The 26,291-nt window shown below is 45.6% G+C and overlaps 1 protein-coding gene across 1 annotated transcript; it reads left to right on the forward strand.

Annotated features, from left to right (window-relative positions):
- On the forward strand, positions 1–26,217 carry LOC126517374 (uncharacterized). The gene is made up of 3 exons (XM_050167088.3): positions 1–1,517; positions 8,304–8,528; positions 14,858–26,217. The coding sequence occupies exons 1-3, from the start codon at positions 760–762 to the stop codon at positions 15,312–15,314; spliced, it is 1,440 nt and encodes a 479-aa protein (XP_050023045.2). The 5' UTR covers positions 1–759; the 3' UTR covers positions 15,315–26,217.
- The last annotated feature ends 74 nt before the right edge of the window (positions 26,218–26,291 follow it).

The following is a 26,291-nucleotide window of genomic DNA, read 5'->3' on the forward strand; positions in this document are numbered from 1 at the left end:
TTCCTTCCTCCATGGAACAGTCCGAAATGATCACTATGTTGTTGTGGCCTCGAAACATTGCTGATATCACGCTGGTAGGGCGCATTTGCTTTTTATTTACTGACGTCGAAACTTGTGAGCTCCAACTGGAAAACTAAAAACGTAACGGTTCAAAATACGCGCTCGGTAATCCATTGTTGCCGGCAAAAGCGCACCAGGTTGGCCAGGGCGCACCAGTATCTATAGAGGATGACAATAACCGCACCTGTAAGTGTCTATCAAAATTAAGTACTTAGATATGAATGACCAAGCTTGCTTCAAAATTACATTAACTTCAGCAGATCAAGCTTGACAAACTCCGTAAGCAAAATTGGCAAGGTACCATACAGCTGACGCCACCTGGAGGGCACAATGAACAAAGCGCGCATACAGAAACGGCAAACTGCGGGACTGCGGCTGGTGGGACGCGGTTTCTAGGCTGGACGCCCGTCGCGCTGATCTCTACAGTTCCGCAAACAGCGGCAGAGATGCGGCGCAGTGACAGCCTTCGCGCCGGACCCTTCCGGTAGCAAAACAAGTATGAGCGCACGGCCCGGGCCCTACCGCCAAGCGGCCACGCCGTGGTGTCAACGAACCCCGTCCCACAGGGTGGACGCTGTGTGACAGCGGCTGCAGCGCGTCTCCGAACGGCAGAGTAAAGGGAGGTGACAAACCAAGAAAAAAAAGAAAGCCTGCTGCCGCGCCTCCGTCCCGTGCCGCGCGGCCGAAAAAGCCCGAGGAATGCCGAAACGCAAGACGCCCAAGCCTCTGTACCGCCTGTGCGTTGTCTACGTCGCCGGCACCATCCACTCGCTGTGCCCGCCGCACGACGACGCAGTCGCCAGCGTCTTCCCGCCGCACGTCAGCGAAGACCTGGTGGATGCGCTGCAGTCGTACAAGCAGTCCAACTTCACGTCGCTACACCACCTGCTCACGCACCGGTTGCGGCGCGTCAAGCTCAGCTTCATCGACTGTCACCTGCCGATCGACAAGCCGTCGCGGCTGCCCCGGCTCCTGCGCCAGATCTCGCAACATGGCAAGCAGCTCGCCGAGCTGTCGCTCGTCGGCGCCGTGCACCAGGACGACGCGACGCTGGTCGATGCGCTCGGCAAGCTGCCTCGTCTCCGCCGCCTCACGCTGTGCCTGTGCAACGTGACCGACCGCGTCGTGGTCTCCATCGCAAAACACTGCAAGGAGCTTTGCGAGCTGAAGCTCTCCGGTCAGCGCATCACGGACGAGAGCCTCTACCTGCTGGTGGCGTGCGAGCAGCTGCGCTCGCTGCTGCTCGAGAGCGACATGTGCTTCGACCCGCGCATCACCGTGTCCTCGTCGTTCCACCTGCTCCGCGGCCTGCCTCAGCTGCAGACGCTCAAGATCCCGTTCCTGACCGAGGCGCTGCTCCTCTTCCCCGCTGGCTGCAAATTGCCCCTCGTCGAGTACATGGAGCGAAGCCTCAGCCCGCTGCTTCAGTGCACCACTGCGCTGCCGCACATTGTCAGGTATACTGTGCCGTAGTGAAGAGAAGGGGCTTGTGGTTACAGTCGCGGCACGCCGCGTCTTCATCGATTTCTCATGCGTTTGTGTGTGCGTGCGCGCTTGCGTGCGTGTAATTTCCCTTTATAAGTATGTTTAACGTAAGGAATTTACATAAATTGCCACGATTAGGCAGCCTCTGAAGAGTTTGGAACCTTGATTGTGTTGACGAAATGGTACCGGTTAGGAATTTTTCCTGTCGGTCCCACTGAAGATCAGATGTGGTGTACAGCCTTGGTTTTAGTAAGCATGCATGTGTTAGTGGTACAAAGCCTATAAAGTTCTCTGCGGTAAATTCGTTTGTACTCCAAATCCCTGTTCTTTGTATTTGGTCACGATGTCACCACATACCTGTTTTTGAAGACCAGTTGCTTTCAAGCACTCTAAAGCACTTTGACAGCAGCCTTTACATTTGCCTAGTTCAGATCAAGTGCTCGGAACTCATTCGGTTGGTTCATTCAGGTCTTTGCGCTCCATCACGGAGAGTTCTGAGGTGCCCTCACCTTTGAGCTTCGAACGCAACTGAGATCCGACAAGAGTTTTGGTCACTTGACTTGTTTGATTGCATTAAGAGCAGCCGAATGTTTGGCTTGGGCAGGCTTTCTCTGGCTCCAATCAAGACAGGGCTCCACATCAGTGCAGTCTGTGTCGGAGTGCAGTAGGAACCAATCAAATGTATCATAATATGCCGTGACATTCATGTGTGCTTCTCTGACCTCTCTCATGAATGAAACGCTTGCTTAATGCATACCTCGTGCACTTGCAGCACCTTGATAGTTGCTCCTTGTGCCACGTATTGGAATGTGGAAGTTTGACCTGCAAAGTTAGATTCTTTGCAGCACTGCGGCATAACCACACGCTACTTGTTGGATCATGTAACCATAGTGACATGAGCGGACTTGCATTTGGAAAGACCAACCACAATATGACTGCACGGTCACAAGCAGAGCAGAGCATTAAAGAGGTGCTGAGGAACGGATGGTCGACTGTGTCAGTGGCACATTAGCTGATTAAATACAAAACATTCACTTGACAAGCGTTGACGTACAGCCGTTTTGGTGAGACATACTTCAGACTGTTTTAAGCGCCTTGATGATGAGGACAAGTGAGTGGACACTCACAAGTGTTATGTGTTTCCACTCGCATGTCCTCGTTAACAATGCACTTAGAACCATCTTAAGTAAAACATGCAGTTTTTCATTCATTTGTAACTTTCAGACATATATTTTGGAATCACTTTTGCTATGTTGCAAGGATATGCATGTCCAAGCATTATGATGAGATAGTTGAGTAGGGGTGCGGCAATTGCAGCATGTAGTGTGTTAGCTTGTTCTTCAACAAACATATAGGTGCTCTAAACTTGTGTCGTAAATTCTTAGTTGGGTCGTCATACTGATGAAATATGCATTCCATATACTTTCTTCTTCAGCCATTTCCCGAACTGCTCACCTACAATCTCCACATAATTATGCTCGACTTGGCCTTGCATACTTGTTTGCCTTATGTGCTAACTAGTAACATTTTCACTAATTAAGGAAGTTGCAAGGTTTTATTACCTGTCTTTCATTGCACCATGAATATATGGAATCGAAGACTTGCATATGCAGACTGCTTCTGGCAACACTTTCATAACTACACTGTAAAGAATCGAAATTTGCACAAAATACCTCAAATGATGTAATTAGGACATAATTGGCTGACAGCTAGATCCCAATTTAACAAGGCTTGAGTGGTAAACCTGAAGTGAGGAATTTTAGGATACCACTTTTTGCTGCATGCACTGCTTTTTTTTTTAATTATTATTATGCCATCCTGAAAAGCATTGTGCTGTACAGTTTACTGTCTTCTATAATTGCTGGTAAGCAATTGTACCTCTCCTCATAACATATGCGAGTACTTTTCTTCGAAGTAATTATGCTGAGAGGTGTTAAGTGTGTATATTGAAGATGCATTGAGAGGTTGCTAAAAGCGATGCCAGAGCAATCCTCGCCTATCGCCTCTCTCCTTGCCTATCTTTACAGTAACCCTATAACATGTTGTGGCACGTTGCGAACGATAACACGTGATAAGCTTTTTTATTCTTTTGACTGTTTTCAAAACCACACTGCTGGGTTAGCTCCTCACTTGTCATATTTTGCGCTTAATAGTTAAGACTCTTGGTGCAGCTGAGGTCCCTCTTCACACACAAACAAGCTCTGTACTTTCATTAGCCATGTCAAGTTTCTCAGCTAAAAAAAAAATTGCACATATTCTTTTTCTTTAGCTCGCCATCTTTTAATAAATGCACCGTCCCACGCTGTCAGCCGGCCGTATAATTGCTATGCACAGCCTCCACCCACACTGCATTTTGGCCTAATCTAAAACGACCAATGGGCACAGCCACACAGCAGACTACTAATGTCATCTGATTTCAATTGCACAAACTGATCATAGTATAGTCTGTATAAGGTTTACTGTCCCAAACAGTCTCATCAGCTATCACAGACTTACTAAACATATTGTTCCTGGTCCAAAGTCGAAGAACATGAAGCAGGGGAACAGGAAAAATGAGAGAGGTAGGGGAGCATTAACTGCGAACTGTTTATCAGCAGACAGTTACAAAATTGAAGAATACTTCCATGCATGCGCAGTGCGGCAAATGCAGTCGTCTTCATTTTTGTATATGTCTGCTAATAAACAAGTTCGTAGTTGGCACTCCTCCGTCTTTCTCCTTTTTTTTGCTGTTCCCGTGCTTCATGTTCTTCTACTTTGCATCTGGAACAATATGTATAGCAAGCCTAAGCGCAGACTTGCCGAAGGACAATTCCTTTTGGAGTACCATAAACGCTTTTGAAGGGAGCTCCAGATTCATTATAATACCTAACAGTTCATTGATGTTCACTGAAAGGGCAGTACCCAAGTGGTTTTGCATATTTTTCCTGTCGGACTACCACCACTGCAGCCCAACAATCGAAACCACGACATCGAGCTGAGCAGAAGAATGTCATAGCCACTGAGCCACCACTGCGGCTAAAATTTTGCCTAATGATAATGAATGTTTGTAATGTTAATTAAATGAATTGATAATGAATTAATGGTAATTTAAACAGTCATAACTTGCTGGGAAAACAGAAGATCTGTGCCTGTTGCAAACGGAGAAGCAGGCCAAGCAAAGTAGCTTTTGCAAAAATGCTTGGGTGCGGAAATGGTGGCATCACCGGGGCCCTGGCACATTCTTGGGGTTTCGTCGCCTACTTATCTTGCTGTTTCTGTAGCACTTTGTTTTCGCATAGGTAATCCTGTCCACGTTTGTTTCCCATCTGACTATTTAGCTGTAGTTCGTCTGAGGAGGGGTATTCTCTGCTGTCTCATTGTGGCGGTGCGTATGTGTGGGAATGTAAAAGGTGATTGCACTTATTTATTGCATTTTGCAGAATCATTACGATAAATGGAGACATCGAGAGTATGACGGAATCTCATTAGAATCGAGCTTAATGTGATTAAGAATAGAAACATAAGGCTCACATTACTGCTTCCACATGGAAGCATTGACAATGATATTAAAATCTAACAAAACAGTCACCTAAGCACGGTGACACATAAATAGTGTACTTGTGACGAAAAATATTGTATGGTGTGCCTACCTTGGTTTGCATGTACGGCATAATTAAGTGATTGTTTCATTGCTTCATAAGTTCATTGTGAACAAGGGACCTGTGGGGAAGCCAAAGCTATTGAGCTTACTGATTCGTTAGTGGTCAGTGTTTGTCTCCATTTTTCATCACTAGTTACATGGTGTGCTTCCTTAGGTGCAAGACCTTGGGTCTTGTGCGTAACTAGGCATTCTCAATGCTGATATATTGCACCTTGAACTCTGCTGCTTTCTTATCTGGTTTCGTTAAGTTTCCTGTGTAGGGTAGTTAGTGATGAGACGTTATTGGTTGCTTGGATGCACTGCTTAATGTGCACTTCATGGGTCAAAGCAAGAGAGAACATGTGAAGTGCATTATCCTCTCAATGGGTCCTGTTGCACGCTGCTTAGTGCATAAATCAATGACTAAGCAGCATGCAAAAACAGCTTTTGTGATGTCACCTACAATCTTAGCACAGCAGTGTATGTTTCTAAAGGTACCAACCCCATGTTAATTGATTATCTTGCAAATACAGTTGAAACTTGTTTTAACGAAGTGATGACCATGCTCGAATTATTTCGTTAAATCAGGAAGTTTGCAAAACCAAGAAAGGAATTTTTCAGTCCTTCGAAATCTAAAATTGTGATGTAGTGACACGCGAAAGCTACTGTGGTGTTGTATTTGCTGCTAATCCAGCCATATTTCGCATAAACCATGAAATAACAAAAGCAACCACCGTCGCCCCTACTGAGGTGGTGTTGAGTCGGCTGTTTCGTGCATGGGCACAGTCTGCAGCCTCGTCAAAATAAAGCTGGGGGTGTGACCATGGCACCTAGATGTTTTAATGTGATAGCTTTAGAGCGCAGGTACTAAGAATACGTCTGGGCATCAAAGTTAGAAAGAAGTCACCGCTTTTATTTTACTTACTTATCTCAGGAAAAACTTTGTTCAATCAAGTTCGGCCTAGTTTGTTTTGTTAATTCAGGTTTATAATAACATTGAACCCTATGGGTACCTGCCGGGAAATGGAAACTTCTTCGTTAGATCGGGAACTTTGCAAAGTCGGGTTTTGATAGATCCGAGTTTTAACTATAGTGCTGGTCTAGTTCAGCTATGGAAGTAGATAGTGATATAGTGAAAAGTTGAGCTGAAGCTCAGTAAAAGTACACTCACAACAAAGAAAGTGCCTGCTGAACAGAAAATTATTACGTTCACTGCGGTGTGGGGTCACGGGTAGTTCGTGGCAGTTACACTCCATTTATGGCTGTGCAGGGTTTTTCTGCAATGCGTAAACAACTTATTTGCTTGAAATAAACAGATAAGAAAAAGTCTTGTTGCTTCTGATCTGACTCATAGCGCCATCTCTCTGTACCTCGAGGAAGTTTAAAAGTAGCACACAACTCCCTGGTGACTCGCCCATGGGTCATGACGCACTGGAATCATATGACAAGTGATCCACTGATGGATCATCATGCGCATAAATTGAGACTTCAAGAAGTGCTGCTGGAGTGAAGATACTTTGAAACCCTTCGTATCGTGTGCTTGAAACTTTCGTATCGGCTCTGCATTTTCAGTGCAAAATAATGAAATTGGGATTTAGCCTTCATTACCTCTTTCAATGGTCAACCCATTAACATGAAATTAGCGAAATTTAAGTTTTGAAAGAATGCCTTACCTGACAAACTGATTTAATGTTTCTCTTTAGTTCCCCTTTAATTCCTGTAGTGTCATAAGTACTGCTTGCACAGCACTACAGTCCCGTCCCCTCCTTAGGGTGGGGAGGTTTGTAACATGGTGGTGCATTTATATAGTGAAAGCGTTGAAGTAGAATTGCCGTATATGTTTGATATGCTGCTTGCGATGCGCAAGGGCAAGTATCTCTTTAAAAGCAATAACCATTATACGGATCACAGATGGGTCTTGGTGTGGTGTAGTTTCTTTGTATGTCATCAAAAATGCCTCTGAGCAGGAATAAAAAAAAAAAAGTTTCTCGGTGGGTATCAAGGTCATGGCTGTTTATCTTGCAAGGCAGCTGTTCTAACCCCTGCATGATATCAATTTCATCAAAGGGATGAAATGGTACGTGTAGTATGGTGTCACTTAGCACAATGCTTCACCGAGGACAAGCCTAGCATTGCAAACATTAGAAACGCTACAAGCTGCAGTGAAAAATAAGATGGCAATGATATGCACCACTTTGCTTATGCATCACGGAAGGCTAGAGCCTGCCGTTGTAAGCATAGAATCACTATGTGCAACAGTGAAAAAAATGGATTTCTTTGCATATGCATGTAGGTTTCTTGTGGGAGGAATAAAAACCTAAAACACTAGACAGAACTCACGTTTATAAATGAGCAGTCTCTTCACATTGAAATTAAGGTGTGAACAGGTTGTAAATAATGTTACCACATTGTGTAGGGCTTGCATAAGCACATTTGTCAGGGAAACATGGCTTTCCCTCGGCTATCGCCATTACATCTCTATCATTTTGAAATGCAAAGAATGTCATAGTCTTTAAAGCTTGTGGAATTGGACGTTTTTTGGTGCTGTTGTTGGTGCTGGGACTGGGGAACGGAAAGGTGGAGAGGAAGGTTCATGTTGTCATCTGCTGGCACTGCCAAGTGAACAACTGTGCTCGAATGGAGGCAGAAAGGACGGGCCCATTGTTGCATTTTCTGTAACACCACTCACCACTATGTGCATGCCACCTTTCAGTGGGCGTGAAATGCAAAACTGCCGGTGTACCGTGCATTGGGTGCATGTTAAAAAACTCCAGGTGGTCAAAATTAACCGAGAGTTTCCTGTAACGGTGTGCCTCATAATGAAATTGTGGTATTGGCACGAAAAACCCCAGAATTTAATTTTGATCGTGCGCATGTTTTAGCCTGGCCGTGCATGTGCATGGCAAAAGTGAGACAGATATGGCTTCCTAATGCTTTAAGAAAAATAAATGGTGGAGTGACCTATTTACGTTTTGAAGAGTGATGCAGCATGGCAAACTGCTTTAGGTAAGATCTTAGCGGCAAAGCATTGCTTACTTTGACAGGCATCTTGAATGGTTTCTGAACAAACTTTTTAACTGCCTCTGCAGTAGTTGGAAGCAGTCGGACTAAATGCTCCCATCTCTCTCTGCATCTGCAGCATCTGCCCTCTGCTGACGCGCGTCAGTCTCATCCTGACGGGCCAGGAGGGAATCCTGCCACTCGGCCTCCTAAAGTCGCTGACTGATCTCACCCTACGAGTCATTTCAAACACGTCGGAGATCTTCTTTCGCCGGCAAGTGGAGCCTGTCCTCAAGATGGTTGGGCCTCACCTAAAGACACTTACCCTGTCCCTACCTGACTTGGATGTTGCTGCCATCAGCGAGTGAGTCTTGATTGCATGCATGACACCCAGATGTGTTAAGTTAGTATTGGTATAAAAGGCCGCTCATACCAAAAGAAAGTTTAGCAGCGTGTTACATTCCTGTAACACGTGAAGGTGAAACCCTGAATGCACCGTCTCGCATGATCGCCTTGCTGCTTTTGCAGTCGGCTTCTCCGGCCCATTTTCGACGCTTAGCTGCAGTTTTGTGGACTGACATGGTGGGTTAAACTCACGCAACGACGTTTCCCTTCGACTTTATGTTGCATCCTCTCAGCAGGGGATTAAAACGTATGCTGTTCTGTGTGTTGTATCGGTGATTTCAATGAATGTGTGCAATGTTCGCTTCACTTTGCTGAGCGCTTGTAGCCTCAGCCTTATCAGGAGTTATGAGCCACAGAATTTTTTTGCTTGCTCATGGGGGTACGAGCAGTTGCTTACCGGGGTACGAGCCATTGAGGTGGTCATGTGGTTTTTTTCTTTTTTTTTGTACCACTAGTCTAGATGCCACATTTCTGTACGTTGCATGCGTGATTCCAAAGAATGTATGCACTGTACGCTTCACTTTGCCGAGTGCTTGTCGCCTCTGCATTACGAGAGGGATGAGCCATTCCTGATGATGATAGTTTTTGTTCCATTGGTTTAGATGACACATTTTTTGGGCCATCGACTCGTCGAGGGTACGAGCCACTTAAGACTTTCGCCTCAATAAGTTGAGATGTGTTAGTGAATTATCTGTCTACAGTACCAAAAGAGCGGCTCATATTGTAAAATGAGGCCTTACAAGCCAGAAAAGACGCAAAGACAGCAGAAGTGTGGCGACACTGTTAAGTTTTCGCACCAGCTAGTCATGAGTTCACTGATTTTAAAGGCACCTGCTCTGGCTGCTTTTTATTGGCAAAGCTGTATATTGAACAAAAAAAAAATTCTGAAGACACCTACTGAAAAGGATAGGTTCCAAGTGTGGTTCATAGAATACCCTGTGCAAAGTGTGGCTATTTTTATATCGGAAACTTTTCTATAAAAGGTTCATACAATGCATGAATGGCGTTAAAAATAGGAACGTTGTCTCCAATGCACTTGCGTAGCAGGCGGTGGCTACTAAGCACGAGATTGACTGGGCCAAGGCAAGTAATCACAAAAGAAATAATCTGGAATTCCCGCCAATATCTAGAATCTCTCCTTATCCAAACTACGAGAAAAACGCCGATTTGGAATGATGGCAACCTTCCACCTGAATATGAACTTAAGCTCGCTCTTTCAAGCAGTTTATTTTCTGTGGACAAGGCTTCTTACGGGGGCAGAAATGCCTTGGAAGTTTTTAACTTATCCTTTCTGGTTGTTGAACATGTTTCCTCCTGACCAGATGAGATATCGTCAAACCATCGATGGCGAGGATGGACTACGTGATATTCAAAAGGAGCCAAAGGCTTAACAAGTGTTCAGATTATTTACTGTGCCACAACAGCCCGGACATTTGAAAATTCAGGAAATAGAAGTTCGGCTAGAATTTTTTTTAAAAGCGAAGCTTTCTTTGCCTCTTACTTCGACTTTCCCACTGCTGCTGCTGTTGCTGCAGCTGTCTGGCACACCGTATCGGGGGAGGAGTTCAGAGCATGTGTGTACACAACAGGAGCGATGCAGAGAGGAAAGACAATGCGAGAAACTCATTTGGACCTTTGTACTGAAACGAATGTGCACAATGCCCTCTGGAGCTCCCCGCACGTTGCCATATTAGCCTCTTGAGCATTGCAGAAATTGCAGCACTTACGTGCAAGCCCAAAGGAAAGCTAGATAGCATGATAGAAGGGGGGGAAAGGAGGCAGAGAATGGGTAGAACGGTTGCAGTCTCGAAACAAGTGAGTAACAGCCTCGCCAGTTTTCACTTGTAGTTCCTATACAAGGGGGAATTGGGAGATGACAACGTAAGAAGGCAGGGAAACGCTACCACTTGCGGTCAGACGGGATAAATTTAAGTTCAAGGTACAGTACGACACGTTTCTGCTATTTCTGAAATAGACACCTTGCAAATTCGTCAGGTGGACAACTTATGCGGGGTATGCAGAAGTAGAGCTGCATTAAAGCGCACAGTGGGGTGTAAGTGACACTGCGGAAGCGGTCATACGACAAGTTAACACTTCTGTGCCTGCCCCAGTCGCTTTGAAGCTATAGCATTGCTCTAGGTCGTGGGTTCAGTCCTGACTGCAGCATCCACATTTCGACAGGAGTGAAATACAAAAAGTGGCCAACCCTTACCCTACCGGAATATGGAGGTAAGCGTAGCTCGTCCTGTGTGCAGCTGACACTCGTCACGATTAAGTAACTCACAGGTAGCGGTGCTGGATTGCTTCAACCTCCCGCACCCTCAGCTCGGGATCTTCTCGTTGCTGTTGGGTTATGCCTGGGCTCTGGTGGCTCTAACGGCTGGATTTGCTCGCCGATGGCAAGCCCTTTCACGGGCGAGTTCTCTCCGCCGCTTATCGAAGGCTGCCAGTTTCTTGGGGGAACGCACAACGTGTGGCTGTCCCATCTTTTTTCAGAGAACGAATTGAATGGAAACGAAGCCAGCACAGTGCGTGCGAAACCCTTTCCTGCCCTTTCCCTCCCCAGTGGACGCGAAACGGCTCTGATTGGTTGCCCACGTGGCGTGAGCGCACGCCTATGTAGCTGGAGTTCTTGCTAATGACTTGCACTCCGTAGCCAGCACAGCTGTCAACTCATCAAACTGCCTTTTCCCGCAGATGCGCTGCTCTGGGAGCAACTGGGTTTTTTCGCACGACCACAACGCCACCAAAACTCATGAGCCCAATACAAGCTTCGCTTGAAAAATGCTAGTTTACTTAGATTTAGGTGCGCATTAAAGAACACCGGGGTGTCAAAATTAATCTGGAGTTTGACACTGCAGCGCACCTCATAATCCGATCATGGTTATGGAACGCACAGCCCCATAATTCAATTGAAGCTTAACACTTCTGCCATGATGTGATGTGCCGTGTGAGGCAATAATAATGGTCAGCCCTGTCAGAAATTATGAACAGTGTCGTACAACAATGTCTCAAGCCAACACATCTCTCTTTGTATTCTGTGTAGTACGCAGAAAAACACCAGGGGTGCATGCAAGGTAACATTTCACATTAGCTCACCACTCTTGTAATCAAAGCAAACATAACAGAAAGCTTAGCATACATCGATTCCCACAGTGCGTGGGATTCACATATTTTTTTAGTAACCCTCAAACCAAAAACTTAATAAATATGGTTAGGAAAGATTACGCTATCATTCTAAACTGATTTAATGTTTCATTTCAAAGGGATGCTTAAAGGCCAACTGCAGCGAAACGTTGGGCCATGTAAAAAACCTTGTTTCCGATAGTGTATATACGATAAAGCAGCCCCATGGAAAAAATATTTTATTTGAAATTCAATTGGATGCATTACGAAAGGCTTGCAAAGGTAGACAGGTAGGCTCAGTGGAAAATCTCGAAGGCGACGTGCTGGGACTTGCGTCATAATGGCCAACCACCAGCTACACGCATTGTCTGCATAAGTGTTCTTTAAAGGCCTATTATCAGGAAATTAGACAATTACCAGACCTGCAGCTTCACTTAGGTTGGTTCAGTAGCAGCATATATTGTTAATTTATTATCAATTTAGCCAAGGCAGGAAATTTTATTCCTGCTGTCCTTTAAAGCAAATGACAGAGGTAGATAGACAGGAATGCCAACTCGCCATCTATCAATGCATCTGGTGTGACCAGTTAATGGCCCGGCATCATGCTACGTCTATCTTTATACAGTGCACTTCTGCGCTGCTTGCCTCCTGTCATCATTGTGCCATTGAGACGTACCTGTTCCTTTTTCTCTCTCTGCTAGCTGTTGATTCTAAATGTCTGTGCAATACACAAACAGGGTTGCAAGACTGAGCAACTTATGTGTGAGAGCAAATGGTGCCCATAAGCCAGGCAGACTATGCCGACATTGGGAAACCAGCTGGAGGTTGAGTTAAATGTGTGCCATTAAAGTGCGTGAGCTTGTTATCTGCAGCGGCAAAAAGGCACAATAGGGCCATAGCTATGTCAGGAGCTTGCACTAGCCAGCATTTCGGGAATGCACAGACACTGCACAATGTGGCTGTTGCTAGGGGTTGGCAACAAGTTGCAGTGCCATTTATGTGCTGCATCACTAGCCCTTGTGATGAATGAAGTCGCAACAGAGCACCCCTGTGCAGTAGGATGTACACAATCAAAGTGGAAGCAACGGCCAGTATGGGTGTGTTTTCTAAAGACACCGAAGGATAATCTGGTTCCATCCATTTCACGAGGATGTCTGGGAGCAGAAGATGGCTGTCGACCTGGTCTTCGACCATGAACTGTACGGTATGTGCTATGCTTTTCAGATGGTTTGTGAAAGAACCGAAGGCATCCCTTTGCAGCGCACAGAAACAGTCGTCAACGTAATGCAAGAATATTTTGGGACATGCATGAGGCTGACAAGAGCGCGGGTCGTGCTGCAGCACTGCCAGGTTTCTTTTGACTAGCATTACAACCAGTGCTTTGGCTCCATAGGATTTGTACCCCGATAATTTTGCCGGTCCCATAGTCTCCTGCAGGGCTATGACATCTGGGGCTTCGTTTCCTAAGAGGAACTGCTGCAGATTTCCCTGTTTTCGACGAAACCCTTGGCAGTTCTATTGCCAGATCAGATATTCAATGCTCTTGTTATTCAGGGCCATGTTTGTTGCTAATTGATGACCCCCACGGTGGCCACACTGCTTTCCGCTACGGTGAGTCTCTGATATGGATTCATATTCTTTATAGGTCTCACCGGCGTGGGTCGATTTTCTGCCACAGTGTTCTCTAGTGCTGTAGTTCTGATTTTGAATCATTCCATTCTGTTTTCGATTGCTTCCATGCGTTTCCATAGTCTTTCCATCTGCATATTGAGCATTTCAAATTGCTTCTGCATTAGGTCTGCTAGGCTTGAGATTGGTTCCCCCTTACTCTGTGGCTGTTTCCCCGCTTTCCGCTTCTGCGGTGGCGCCTGCGCCGGAGCACCTACCTGCATAAGTGTGTGGTAGTGCGTGACTGCTCCACCTTTGATGGATGGAGTGCGACTCCGATCTCGTGTCATTGCTGCTTCTAGTTGTGCTATTTTGGTTCTGAGGCCTCTATTTCCCTGTGGTACCTGAGCTAGAGTTGCCTGAATTTGAGCTAATTGTTGCTCTAGGGCGGATCTGACACTATCCAGTTGTTATTGGGCTGGCAGGGAGACCCTGTTTGCCCAGCTCACCTTGCTTTGGTCTTGATGCTGCGGGCCAGGCCCTTGCTGCTGCTGCTGCGGTGGCGTTGCCTTCGCCAACCCTGACTGGAGCCTGGACTTCGACCGGGTCTGGGATCTCGATCACCTACCGCCGCCTCCACCGCCCTGGGCCAGCCTCAGGTGGGGGCGGGAGCGGTTCCTGCTGCTCCCGGCGCCACGGTTTCCGCCGTGTCTGCCGTAGCCTTGGTTGCCTCCTTGGTTGTTGTAACCGCCAGCTTCGGTGCTGTTGTTCTTCGGCCGCTCTGGGCTGCTCGTCCTGTCTTCGGCGCTGAGTCTCTGTTGCTACTCCGTGAATAACCCCTTTCGAGGTGTCCTTCGGCGTTGTTATGTACGCTGCTGTGGCGTAGGTCTTGATTCGGATCTATATTTCTTGTAGTTTGCTGTGCTTGATGGCGTTCTGCTTGACTGGTGTACTCATTGTTAGTGTCTTCTGTCGTGCGTTGATTCTGAGTATATTGTCTCTCGCTGCTTCGTGAGTCAAGCTGGCAGCGCGAAGCACACCATCCCTCACGGTGACTGTGTGCAGTTGCGCCGCATTGAAGCTGCCACGTGGGCGGATGATGATCTTGAAGTCGTCGCGCGGCAGCTGTGGTTGCTTCGGCGTCGTGGGGGATCGGCATATGCGCAGATGGTTCTTGTTGTTTCGCACCGCAATGGCCGATGTTTCTGCTTGTGTCTCGCCTTGGTCGTTGTTCGGCTCTCCACTCCTGCGTCTCTTTTTGTGGGCCGCAATCCAGCCCGTATCTTGCACTACTTCATGGGCGATTTCTTCGCCCTCCACCTCTACAACATTCTGCTTGCCAAATTTTTGGCCCCATGTGGTCGTGGAATGGGAAAAGTAACCATTACGCTCTTTTTTCTCTCTGTTATTATGAGGTGTGTCTTACAAATTTCTGTGGGAATATATCTTGTTCATTGAAAGGGACCGCACTTTCCTCCACTGTGTTTGCAGTTATGAAAAAGGTGTTGTGGGCTTCCCATAAAAAAGAAAAATTGCTGCCTTCTTGCCATGCAGGCATTGTCCAGTGCTGATGGACCTGGAGATGGAAGACCTGCGAACACTGATCCTGTCGGACCAGCCATCCATTCTGCAACACACCCACTTCAGGCAGCTACAGCGGCTCAAGTTCTTCCCTCATGAGATGAACACCGTCACGCCAGAGCAGCTCTTTGGGATGCTGCGCAACGGTGGCAAACTGACCGAGGCGTGCCTGGGATGGTGCCAGCTGACGGATGCCTCTCTGGAGGCTCTTGTTGCTTCCGGAACCTTTGCCAACCTTCGCGAGTTTGAGCTAAACGAAGTGGAGTACGTGTCGGGTGCGGGATTGCGATCGCTTGTGGCAGCAGACAGCGACCTGGCCTCTCTGACTGTCTTTGGCTGCGACTATGTGACGCGGGCCGACATTGAGCAGCTGCGGGAGCAGGTGGCTCAGCAGAACCTGGACCTCGTGATTCGATATTTTGAGCTCTAAGACCTAACGTCTGTGGGTGTGGATGTTGTGAGAGTGCGAGTGCCTGCGGATGTGGTGAATTGTGTGTGGCCTGTTGTTCTGGAGTAGGGTGACCGTGCCGGACTTGACCTGTTTGAAGAACGAGTGTCGAGGGCAGCTTGGGCTTTGACTCAAGGTTGTTGCAATTCCGGCGCCAGCGCAGCTGTTTCTGTACAGCACCACCTACGACAGGCACTGGCAGAGAGCACAGCACATGTTGGCACATGTCTTGCGATCTCTTTGTCCCTGTTGTAAGTGGTGCTGTTTAAGATGGTTTGTTACCAAGTTGGCCAATTTGTAACACTAATATGTTTCCTAAGCTGTGGAAGTCACGTATTGCAGTGGCAGATGTTGTTGCGGCTTGGGAGCCGCATCAATTTCAGCCAGAGGTCAGCCTAGCGATGAGAAGCCGCCGTCAGTTTGCAGTGTCTGGGCACAGTAAAGCAGAATTAGGCTGTTGTGCTTTAGTGATTAGGTATGTGAGCTGGCTGGTGCATCTTATTGTTGACTGTCTGGTGAAAGCAAGCATGAATGCTACCCATAAGTTAAGTCAGATTTATGCTGATGATCTCGCGAGCTTGGTTTGTTGCTTTTATAAGAGAGGCATTTTTGAACACAACAAGGTATTCAAAGTTGATTGCTAGTTACAGGGTGTCTAGCAACCATAAAAAGCTGGAAAATTCGAGGAAATGTTGGGCACTTGGAAAAGTCAAGGAATTGTGACGAGGGAAGCTTTTTTCAAAGAAGTGAAGTCAGGGAAAAATGACAGAGTTCACATTGTAAATTCATGTAGGTCAGTTATCCTGCAAACCTTTTATTCCCTGTTCAGCACCACAAGTCAGGTTTCCTGCACGATAATTCTTTCCTCTATTGCCTTATCAAGAGGAATAATTCTTAAGTTATGTGCAGCACTGGCTTTTGACCTGACGCTTATGAATTTTTAACTCCTGCGTGCTTTCACAACCTTCTGATGTGGCAGGGTTGTTTACACACAGGGCTTGCTGTGCAGTGAAGCATGTTGTATATGTATTTAGTGACAGAGCAATTGAAGTGGCAGGAGCGAAACTGGCCCGTAGGGCACACGCCAACAACACAATGCACCATTTTTGATGCGAATAGCTTCTTGGCATCGTCAGACCAGTTTTGTTTCCGGCTATCTAGCTATTCATTATCCCACAAAAAGTGTGGGCTGATCTTGAAGATAGTGCAGTCAAGATAGCGCAGTCTTAAGAATGTGGGCTGATCCCGAATTTGGTACAGTCTAAAAATGTGGGCCGTGCATGTAGCTTTGTGCCACTGGGTCTGTGCCGCTCTTCAATGAACCTTTTTGACGCCAACTTGGGTCCCTGTGTGTGTTGCGACGACATGTGCGTAGGCTTCACGCCGCCGCCACCGGATGGCACAGCGAGTCCAGAGGGAAATACGAGAGAGGAGCCCAGCGTGCTTCTGATGCTTTTCGACTATTCACACACTTGGACAGTCATTGTAGATGAGTTTTGCCGAAATTTTTTGGTTTGGGTTAATGCCACATAGCTGTTGCATAGCAGCCAATAAAGACATGCTTTTATTACCACCAGCATTTATTAGTGCAACAAATCTGGTGGGTTGTGCTTTGGCAGACGCAGTGTGACAACATGCTGAGGGACAGTAAGTAGAGGAAGAGGCGGACGTAACATGGAGCTAAAGCATGGGGTAGCTACAACTACATCACTAATGCATTGTTGCACTATTAAAAACCGGTTGTAATAATATGTCTTCATTGGCTACTACACGGCTGCTATGTGGCATAAGTTCGATCTGCTGCAATGAAGGGAGCTTTCGCTGCACAGCTGTTTTGAGGCTTTTGCAAAAAGTACATTCCTTTTAAGAAATGTTCGCATAAAGCATAAATTTGTCATCTAATCGTGGAGTGCTTGGTTGAAAAAGTTAATTGGAAGAAATGTGTGGCAGTGCAACGAAAGCTACACGTCCAGTACTTCTGCAGCATTTTCACAGGAAATCTCTTAGGCTGCAGTCGGGTACGTGAAACATCTTGTGTGTGCTGCAGATATCACATGGGCACTGCGGTTCAGGAATGACCTCACCAAATACACGAGTTACATTTATTTACGCATTGCAAAGCTTACATGTGTAACTTATGTAACAGCTAGTGTGGGTCTTACGGTCTAATTTTGCACTCGTGCTCGCTACCTATTCGTAGTGGGCCCGTTTGTTTTGCAGAGGGTGTTCAGGTACTAGGGTAAAGAAGTGGTCTACTGGCAGTGCCCGAGACTGCCCGGCGCTTCTCTACCCCAGTGCACTCGTAGATGGTTGAGGCTCATGCACTAAATTTAGCTTCGCTTGTGTCATCTGTGACACGACAGCTGTGCCATCAGCGCACTCAATGCATGCATGGTCGAGTAATGGCTTCTTTCCTCACTGTACCAAAGTAAGTAAGGTCCATGAGTATGGTTGCAAAGATATAAGCGATAATGCTGTAACATGTTTTGATTACATCGGTTTCAGCAAGCACCGGCCACTCAAGGATGCTGTCGGCACATCACTTTGGCAAGCCAAATTGAAGTGTGCATTGCAGAAAAAAAGGTACTGCAGCACATTTAGACTGAGTGAAGCCATGGACCCACCCTTTAAGATGTTTTTCTTGCTTAAAATAGCTTGATTAAATTTCCTCAAGAAGCTGCAGTTCAACCTTGCTACAATGAAACTGATGAGACGAGCGAAAATTTCGTTGAAGCGGAAATATTGTTGTGGCAAAATCTGCCTCGACACACTGTCAGATTTGGCTACGCACTTAACAAACATAATTTATTTCCTAAAAGTGTTGGTCACCTTCGTTTGCCTCCGTCCTTTTGACATCGGCACTGTGGTACGATGCTCACACTTGGTCAGGAGCTGCATTGCGATGTCGTCGTTATGGGTGCCAATGAAATTACGAATGATGTCAAATACGACCCTCACATCCAGTGCAGGAGACGGGGCTGATGTGTCTTGTGCGTCACTGTCATTATCCGACGATGCGTTGTTATGGGAAACCTCTTCAATTACGGACTCGTCATTTAACTCTTCATGAGCAATTGCGTCCACGTCAACAGCAATGTATTCGTCAATGCTATCTCCGTTGGCACATTTATGGTGTCTCGAAGGGCTGCCTTCGCTGCAGTAGCCACTGTGGATGGAGGGTGGCTCCACTATGAAACGGTCGTCTTCCTTCTCTGTTGTTGAGTTGGCTGTCACTTTAGTGTCAGGCTTAAAGCCGGCATGTGCAAAACCATTCCCTATTATGCTTCGCCGGGGTGCCATCCACACCTTGGAAGTCATTTGTAGGGCCATGAATAAGTCCACTTTGGTCCGCCACCCGATGTCAGCATTCAGCAACAACCGCTGAATCAACCACTGCCGATAAGCACTTTTCATGCTGTGAATAATTTCTTGGTCTAACGGCTGGATCAGAGCCATGCAGCAGATGGGACACCGAAGGAAGAGCACTGGTGATCAGCTCCTGCGGCTTTGAAATTGTGGAAAGCGTGCTGTTGGAGGTGCTGAAATCCACTGCGATGTCTCTTTTTTTTATGCTGCTTGAAGCCTCGCGGAAGATTTTCACCTTCATTTCCAAAGAAAGGAACTTCTACATTGTTGCCGTGCTAGCATCGAGTCGAGTGCACAAGTGCAAATGAAAGGATTGGGTGAATTGGTCCAATGCTGCCTCAGCACATTGCCCCTGTGATCACTTGATCTAGGTTGGATATGGGCGGCCAGCCGCATAGTCATCATCATCAAACAATGGCACCCCCCTGAGTTTATGAGTGTTACAGTGGGCACATGTTTTCAGTGAGACTAAGCAACGTGTATGTACGAAAAGTTAAATGTTTGGTCTTATGCTTGTTTTATCGTAAAACAAATTTTAAAGCTCAGCTTCATTGAGCCAAAATTTTGTTGAAGCAAAACAAGCCCGAAGTATGGTTCGTTGTGGCGAGAACTTTGGTGCATTGGCTCCTAGGGCTAGCTGAGGGGGAACGTGAACTATTTTGTTGAAGCAGAAATTTCATTCGAGCGACGTTCATTATAGTGAGGTTCAACTATCGAATGCACTATCACTGGTATTCTTAGGTTGACCACAACAATGTGCAACTTGCAGCTTAACACTTAATTTTAAGACTATTGTTTAAGACAAATATCAGATAGAAGGACAGGGGACAAAGCTAGAGTTTCTATTTTAAAAAAAAGCACCCTGACCTCAATATGTGCTTTTTGCTTTGACACAAGAAGTGCAGAAATTTTTTTTTTTAAATTGGTGCAGGGCCCATCCATGATGACTGTTTTTCAAAAGCATTTGTGCAGCACTTTATTCATCGTCCATTACAGCTGTATTAGCGGAGCGTGACGGTGCACCAGTTTGGCTTTGTCGCTTTTGCAGCTAAACAAACCGCAGGTCTGTAGGCATTTTAGCTGCTGCAAGTGTGAGCTTCTCTTGTGTTGATATTGTGGCAGCATGGCAGTGACAATGATCTTGGTTATGTGTGACAGAACATACTCTTGCAGTTCACTGGGAGCTTGGGGTTTATAAATCATGGGAATACAAATCATGTCACACTTATTCCGCACTTATTCTTAACTGATGCTGTGGAGCCAAAGATAGGTTCTCGCTTGCGATGGTACAGACAGACCCAGGTTTGATTCCTTATTGGGCCTAGATTTTTTTTTTATTCGGTCATCCTATTGAGGTCACATATATAGTGATGAGTAGGGCAGGGTAGCTATAGAAATTCTCTCACATTTAATAAAATGAAGGCCTATAATAGCGCATTTCAAAGCACCTGGGATTGACAATTTGGTTCTCTTCTGAACTGTTAGAATTAGGATCAACGGTTCCTGACTTCTTTGAAGAAGGCCAATTTAGTTTTGGCGAGTGGTCTTTGCACACAATCGCTGTTCTATTCAGACTTGCACAGCGCAATCACGCGTGCAGTAGATTCCGATTTTAATAGGCGAAATTTTGAATGGTCTGCAATGTTTCGCTTGAGTGGTAGCCTGCTCGTATCGTTTCGCATGTGATAATCTAGCCACTTAACCTTTTGCAGACTTGCCTTCAAGACTTTATGGAAACTGAAAAAGCCCTATCTTTCGTGGTATACGCATCATGTCCAGCTCAGCTACACTACCACATAGGCCCTCACGCTCAAGGGCAAGATGGATCTGACTTGGGTGCTCGAAGCATGAAATATATATGAAAAAAAATTATCTTTTTTTTTTCATTTTTGTAATTTACACATGTTGTGGGCAGGTGTATATAACAATATTATACAGCTAAAATTTCTTGTCGCTGTCTATCCCACTTGACAAAGCCCTCTACTTTCGATGGCTGGCTTGCCTTCTGTGATAGCAAGGATGTTAAAAAGTTTAGGTGTTGCATTGTAGTTTTGGGAACTTGGCTGTCGCTTTGCTACGATCAAGCTACAGAAGTTTCGCTCGCATGCTTTATACAAAGTGAGTACAGACATGTGGCAGCTGTCTGGATAGCTGGCAGTATCGTGCACACACACTCGACAGATTGCCTGTGCTATTGCTATGCACACTTGCAAAGAAATGCTTGCGTGCTGCTCTCTCTGATTTAATTTGCACAGCATGGCCGGTGGCCATTTTTCTCTTTAACGAATTCTTCCTCTCTCTCTTGTTGCACGCTTCGTGGCCGCTCTGTACACCACTGCACCATGGTCATTTGGTGCAGTGGATGGTAAGAATAAGATTGAAGGAAAAGAACCCTTAGTCAGTGTGGGGCTGCTGGCAATGTACATTACATGTTGCATGCAACTTGGCAAATATTGTTCTTTACCTCGCTGCAAAAGCTAACTTGGGACATGTCATGAGAACACTATTTTTACTGTGCCAAACAGCTATGTGGCAGGAAACCAGTTGGGTGCCATTTCTATGCGTCTGCAAGTCCGTTGCACTTAGATGTATTTGCATGCGATGATGTTGATATTAATGTCGAATGGATTGTACAACTCCCGCCCCTGTCCAGGCAGGAGAACATCTTCAAAGATGCAGAGTTTGGTGGAACTTGATGAAGCAAAAGTTGCTTTTTCGTATCGGCTTGCCGTCATGCTGGAAGAAAACAGATGCAAATTTATTGAAGCTGTTGCACTAAGCAACTAACGCATCATTGAAGCTTGCCTGAGATGTGCATATGGAGCCAATGGGGTGTGGACAAGTTGAAGAGGCAATTGAAGGGCTGTGATTGATGAAGTACCACTGCTAAGCTGATGGGAAAGGGGATGATGTAGGTAGCACCCAGGCTGCCTAATAGCACTGTCACACACGCATTGGAATCGATAGTCTATCGAATCAATGACAAAGTAAGCTCTGCCTGTTACAGGCAGTTTCAATGGTGGTCTAGTCAATAGCCTATCGAGTCGGCCGAGTTATGCAGTACTGTATCGAGATCTCGAAGGCCGACGAGCAGTGGAGGCAGGCACCCTCATCAACAGCATCCTTACAGTGGTAAGTGGTTAGCAACGCATCCGATGAAAAAGAATAACAGGCAACTGTCTACTGTCTAGAAAAACTAATTTCTTTTCTTGCAGCAACTAATGCCGGTTCCACCTCATGACAAATACACTGTCCCTAGCAGCCCCAATATTGCCAGAGCATTAAAATAAGACCGACAAAAATCAGCACAATATGTGCAAATGTGAGCATCGTCTAACTAAATATGGTAGATTATTTCAGTATGTCGTTTAAATGCCTTACAGCAATGAAAATATGGCATTTAGCTATTTAGAATAACTGTTAAGGCTGTTCAGATTCAGCGACGCGGATTATGACATTCAGCGGGGGTGCCACAAATGCTTGGTGTCAGATTGCAGAAATATTTTTACTGCTTCTGAGTTTGTTCCTTTGAGTCGATCGACTTTATAGCCACTGAAAACTACCCGGGTATTAGTTATGTGCTTGAGTTACAATATCGAAGAGCGAGTTGCTTGGTGCAGTATACTTGAATCAACCTTGTCGTGAGTCTATTGTTGAAGTGCAAGACTGTGTGAAAGGCTATTAGATTTTTCTTGTTCCCGGTGTAAGCTACAAAATTTCCCCCCAGATTTGCTTCTTCTGGATTACCCGATGCTTTCGACATTGTGAGAAAAATTATGTTTATTAATTGGTTGCTGTCTTGTGATGTTCTTTTAGCCGAATTCTTACTGCCACGGTCAGGAAATTTTGAAGGTTTTGCTGACACCCTGTGATAGGATGACGTGTGTAGTAGGAGCTTTGCACTATGACAACGAGTAAGATGTTGAGATTAAAGAATGTGGTGTACATAACACCGGCATAATATGTATATGTAGTGTATATAATGAGAACATTGAGCTGTCAAGTTGAGGGCAAGTGGAAAGACGCCAGTGGAACTTTGTAGCTAGCAGCTTCTGGTTTAGGAAGCATCGACGTTCTATGTCAGTGCGTGCCACAGCATTAAAACAAAATGAAGCATGGACTGTGTACGAAACCTAACACTTCACGTGGGGTGAAGTGTCTGTGTTATTAAGGTTTGACGAATGGAAGATGTTACTCTAAGACAAGCCTCTAGCAGTTTTGTGCAGGTTCTCGCGCCTGCTAGTCTTGCTTTATGCCATTGCCACTCTTTCCAGGTTTCAGGTCTGTTGGCCGTGTTTGAATACCTTGTAGGTTATGTGGACATAGTGTACTCTTGTGGTTCACTGGGTGCTTGGGGTTTGTAAATCATGGGAACACAAGCACACATTGAGTGCATTCGGTGGTGGATGCGTTGCGTTCCAAATTTTCACGACTTCATTTATGTCGGTCTTAATTAGTGTCACACAGTACCTTGAGTGCGCGCAGCAAAATTTGTTATACTCGCTAAAGGTTATAATGGGACCGTAGTGCACAGTCGCCCTAATGATTGCCAGCTAGTGTTGGGTAGTTTGTCACTGTCAGCATATTGAAAAGTGCGATGACTGCTCCACACTGGAGAGGGGCTGAAGTGCGAATTTACTGCTTTGCAGTGTGAAATGGTACAGGTTTATTAATTACTTTCACTCTGTTATATTCGTGTGTCCATGTTGTCGATTCTTAACTATGTCTTGTGCATACTTTTGAAAAGGGCGCTATTAGGGTTTTGTCATAGCACTATTCAGAACATTGTTCGTTGGGTTTGCCAGTCATGCATTGGTTCTCGTTAGTAGCAGCAGTCATCCAAAAGCCAAAGATACGGACTGTGCCTCTCCACACTGCAGTCAGTTTGTGGCTTCAGTGGATTCGTAGAATGAGAGAAGGCACGTTACAGGTCATATAAACGTAAAGCAATGATTTGTGGTGGGGAAGGCTATGGCCTCATGCCGTGGCAGCTTGCAACAGTCCCTTGATCGCTAAAATGCTGGTGTAGAGTTGGTACTTACTTTGACAGCCTGTTTCTCAAGAGCTCGCAGACATAGTATGAGCACTCGACATTTAATTTTGATTACAGCTGAGAATGCCATTAAGCAACGTGTACAATGAGGTTTTATTTCATCTAGGTAAATTATAGGAGAGCGAAGGAGTTGCTGACTTTTGGTTGCACACGCGTGGTGTTGCAGTGAACGTTCACATGTGAGTTGTCTTTTCAAAGGCTGACTGTGTTGTAAAAAGATCTCTGAACAATACGCCAAGCGTGGCAGGTAGTGTCGATAGCGTTAGCATGCATGGGCTAAATATGTAGTGTTGTGTAATATACAGGCCACTTCTGCAGTGTATTGTGTACTGCCTTTGTCAAAAGTATATAGGCTACTTTGCGCCTTCACCATACTTCATGTTGTTTGACGGTGCTGGTGCGGTTACCATGGTACTTCTGACACTTGAGACCTCTGGATCGTGAGTACAAGAGCTTTTTTTAATTCTACACGGCATAGAAACTTTTGCCCGTAGTGAGCATGGTGATTGCGGGCAACATGCCTGTATACTTTCGACAAAGACTACACGTGCAAGGCACTATTGTGTTTTGGTGCTTGTAATGAGGTGTGAACGTGTATGTCAAGTGGAACCATAGGTTTGTGATGTGACTGGGAGCTGTTGCTGATCTTGTCATCACACAAAAGCCGATAGACATTTTGTGTAGTGGTGTATAGTGTCGTGTCGCGCAAGGGATGAGCTGGTGAGGATGCTTCGGACAGTGCTTTTGCACGTGCGTGTACTTGAGCGTGTTGGAAGTGCGTTGTTTTCGTGTCTATCATGCGGTGCTTGTGCGAATCTTGTTAATACTGTTAGCACTGTTTTGTGCATGCGAGGAACCAAAAGTCTATATTTAAATTGCCTGTGCATCAAGTGTCTTGGCATGTAAGGAGTTTTTAATTTTCCCATGTTTCCCTCCCCCTTCTTTTTTTTTTCCCATTTCAGCCTTGGTTAGCATACATGAATATGGCTTCATCATAAATGTGGTCACTGAGAATTCATGTCGCAGCTTTAAGCTTCAATGCTTGTCGGTGCACCAGAACAAGACTCGTCACCAGAGTACAAGTACGGGCAGCGCTAAATGGCTGTTTGTGCTTACGATTTTGTTACGAAGCTGCCTGCATGCAACAAATGTTAACACACACAGGGTGTATTTTCCGTAGCACCAAAAAATTTATGATGTGTGAACTTTAGGTTTTTTTTTTTCCAAAATTTTCCATTCTTAAAACTTGTTTACTATTGCAATGCCAGCAATGATATTGTGCTTTTACTTATGTGCACCTAGTTTAGAGCAGAAATTGTTCAGAAAGAACACATGCATAGTCACCTGTAGATTTCTTGTAGCCTGATTTTTAGGAATTGGCCATTATATGGAGTTATCCATGCAGCAGTGCCATCAACTTATAGCACCAGTATATAATGGCCGCTGAAATTTGAATTCCTGTTTTGTGAACATTTCAGATACACCTAATAACTGTTTGTGGTGGAAGTAATTCTAGTTGTGAATGCAGTATAGACCATTGACAGCATACCTACAGAGCAAAACTGGTGAATCTTTAACAGTGAACATGTATTAGTATTTTTCACCAAATTTTTGTATTTTTGCCTGACGCCAGTGGCGCAGCCAGATGGTGTGGGGCGATGGGGAGGGGGCATACTGGGCACGGGCCCCTACCTCCAAAATTTCTGTGTTAGTATGCGACCTGCCTAGTGCCCTCTCACTCCCCGTCCCCAGTCAAGTGCACGCTCACTTCCCCCTCATCTTCGAAAAAAATTTAGACGACACTGGCTAAGACTGTAGTAGTCTTCAAATTTTGAGGTTGGCAAGCTTGCTGCTTGGTGTGCGGGGATAGCCACTTTTGAGCTTCCCAATTTTTGAAGAAAGCCAGCGTTTGAGCTGGCTTTCTTCCTTTGATTGGATAATTGTTGACAAAGTTTAACACTATAACTGGCCACATTACCTTCAGAATGCATTCCTAAATTTGTTGCCATGCATGCACTTGTTCACAAAACTACAGAAAAGAAGGTATTGCTACACATGCAGTCCAGCAACTGTTTTAATGGCTGTTCTCTGTGCTCTGTAAAGTCTGCAACACCTGCTAGACAGACCCACATTGAGTACATTTAGATTCTGCTCTATATTCTGTAGTTTATTAGTTTCTGGCGCATTGACGCTGGTCTTGGTAACCGGTAAAAATTGCTCGGCATATGTCGGTAATAATCTGACTTGAATTGGAAATGGGCATGCTTCCTGATTTGTTTGATTGCAGCGAGTTTCGTGGTTCTTTAGGAAAGACGGCTACAGATGCAATGCTGCTTTGTTCCATAGCAGCGAGTCTTCATTTTTGGTTTGCTCTCCTTTGATGATGGCTCTTGATGTGTGTATGGCAATGAAAGTTTGTGAGTAGGGCTGTTGCCTTCATTACCAGATTAAACTGTTATAGTGGTTTGTGCTGTCACCTGTTTTGTGGTCGCGACATTTAGATGATGTAATAGAGACATCTTGAGTGAATCTCACTTTCT

This window comes from Dermacentor andersoni, chromosome 11 (genome assembly GCF_023375885.2).
Source record: "Dermacentor andersoni chromosome 11, qqDerAnde1_hic_scaffold, whole genome shotgun sequence".
In the NCBI taxonomy this organism is placed as follows: domain Eukaryota; kingdom Metazoa; phylum Arthropoda; class Arachnida; order Ixodida; family Ixodidae; genus Dermacentor; species Dermacentor andersoni.

Bases quoted from the DNA above. Each gene is read 5' to 3' on its own strand.
- LOC126517374 (XM_050167088.3), top strand. From the start codon at position 760: ATGCCGAAACGCAAGACGCCCAAGCCTCTGTACCGCCTGTGCGTTGTC. The intron at 1,518-8,303 runs GTATACTGTGCC...CTGCATCTGCAG, and splicing joins GCGCTGCCGCACATTGTCAG to CATCTGCCCTCTGCTGACGC. The intron at 8,529-14,857 runs GTGAGTCTTGAT...CTTGCCATGCAG, and splicing joins GATGTTGCTGCCATCAGCGA to GCATTGTCCAGTGCTGATGG.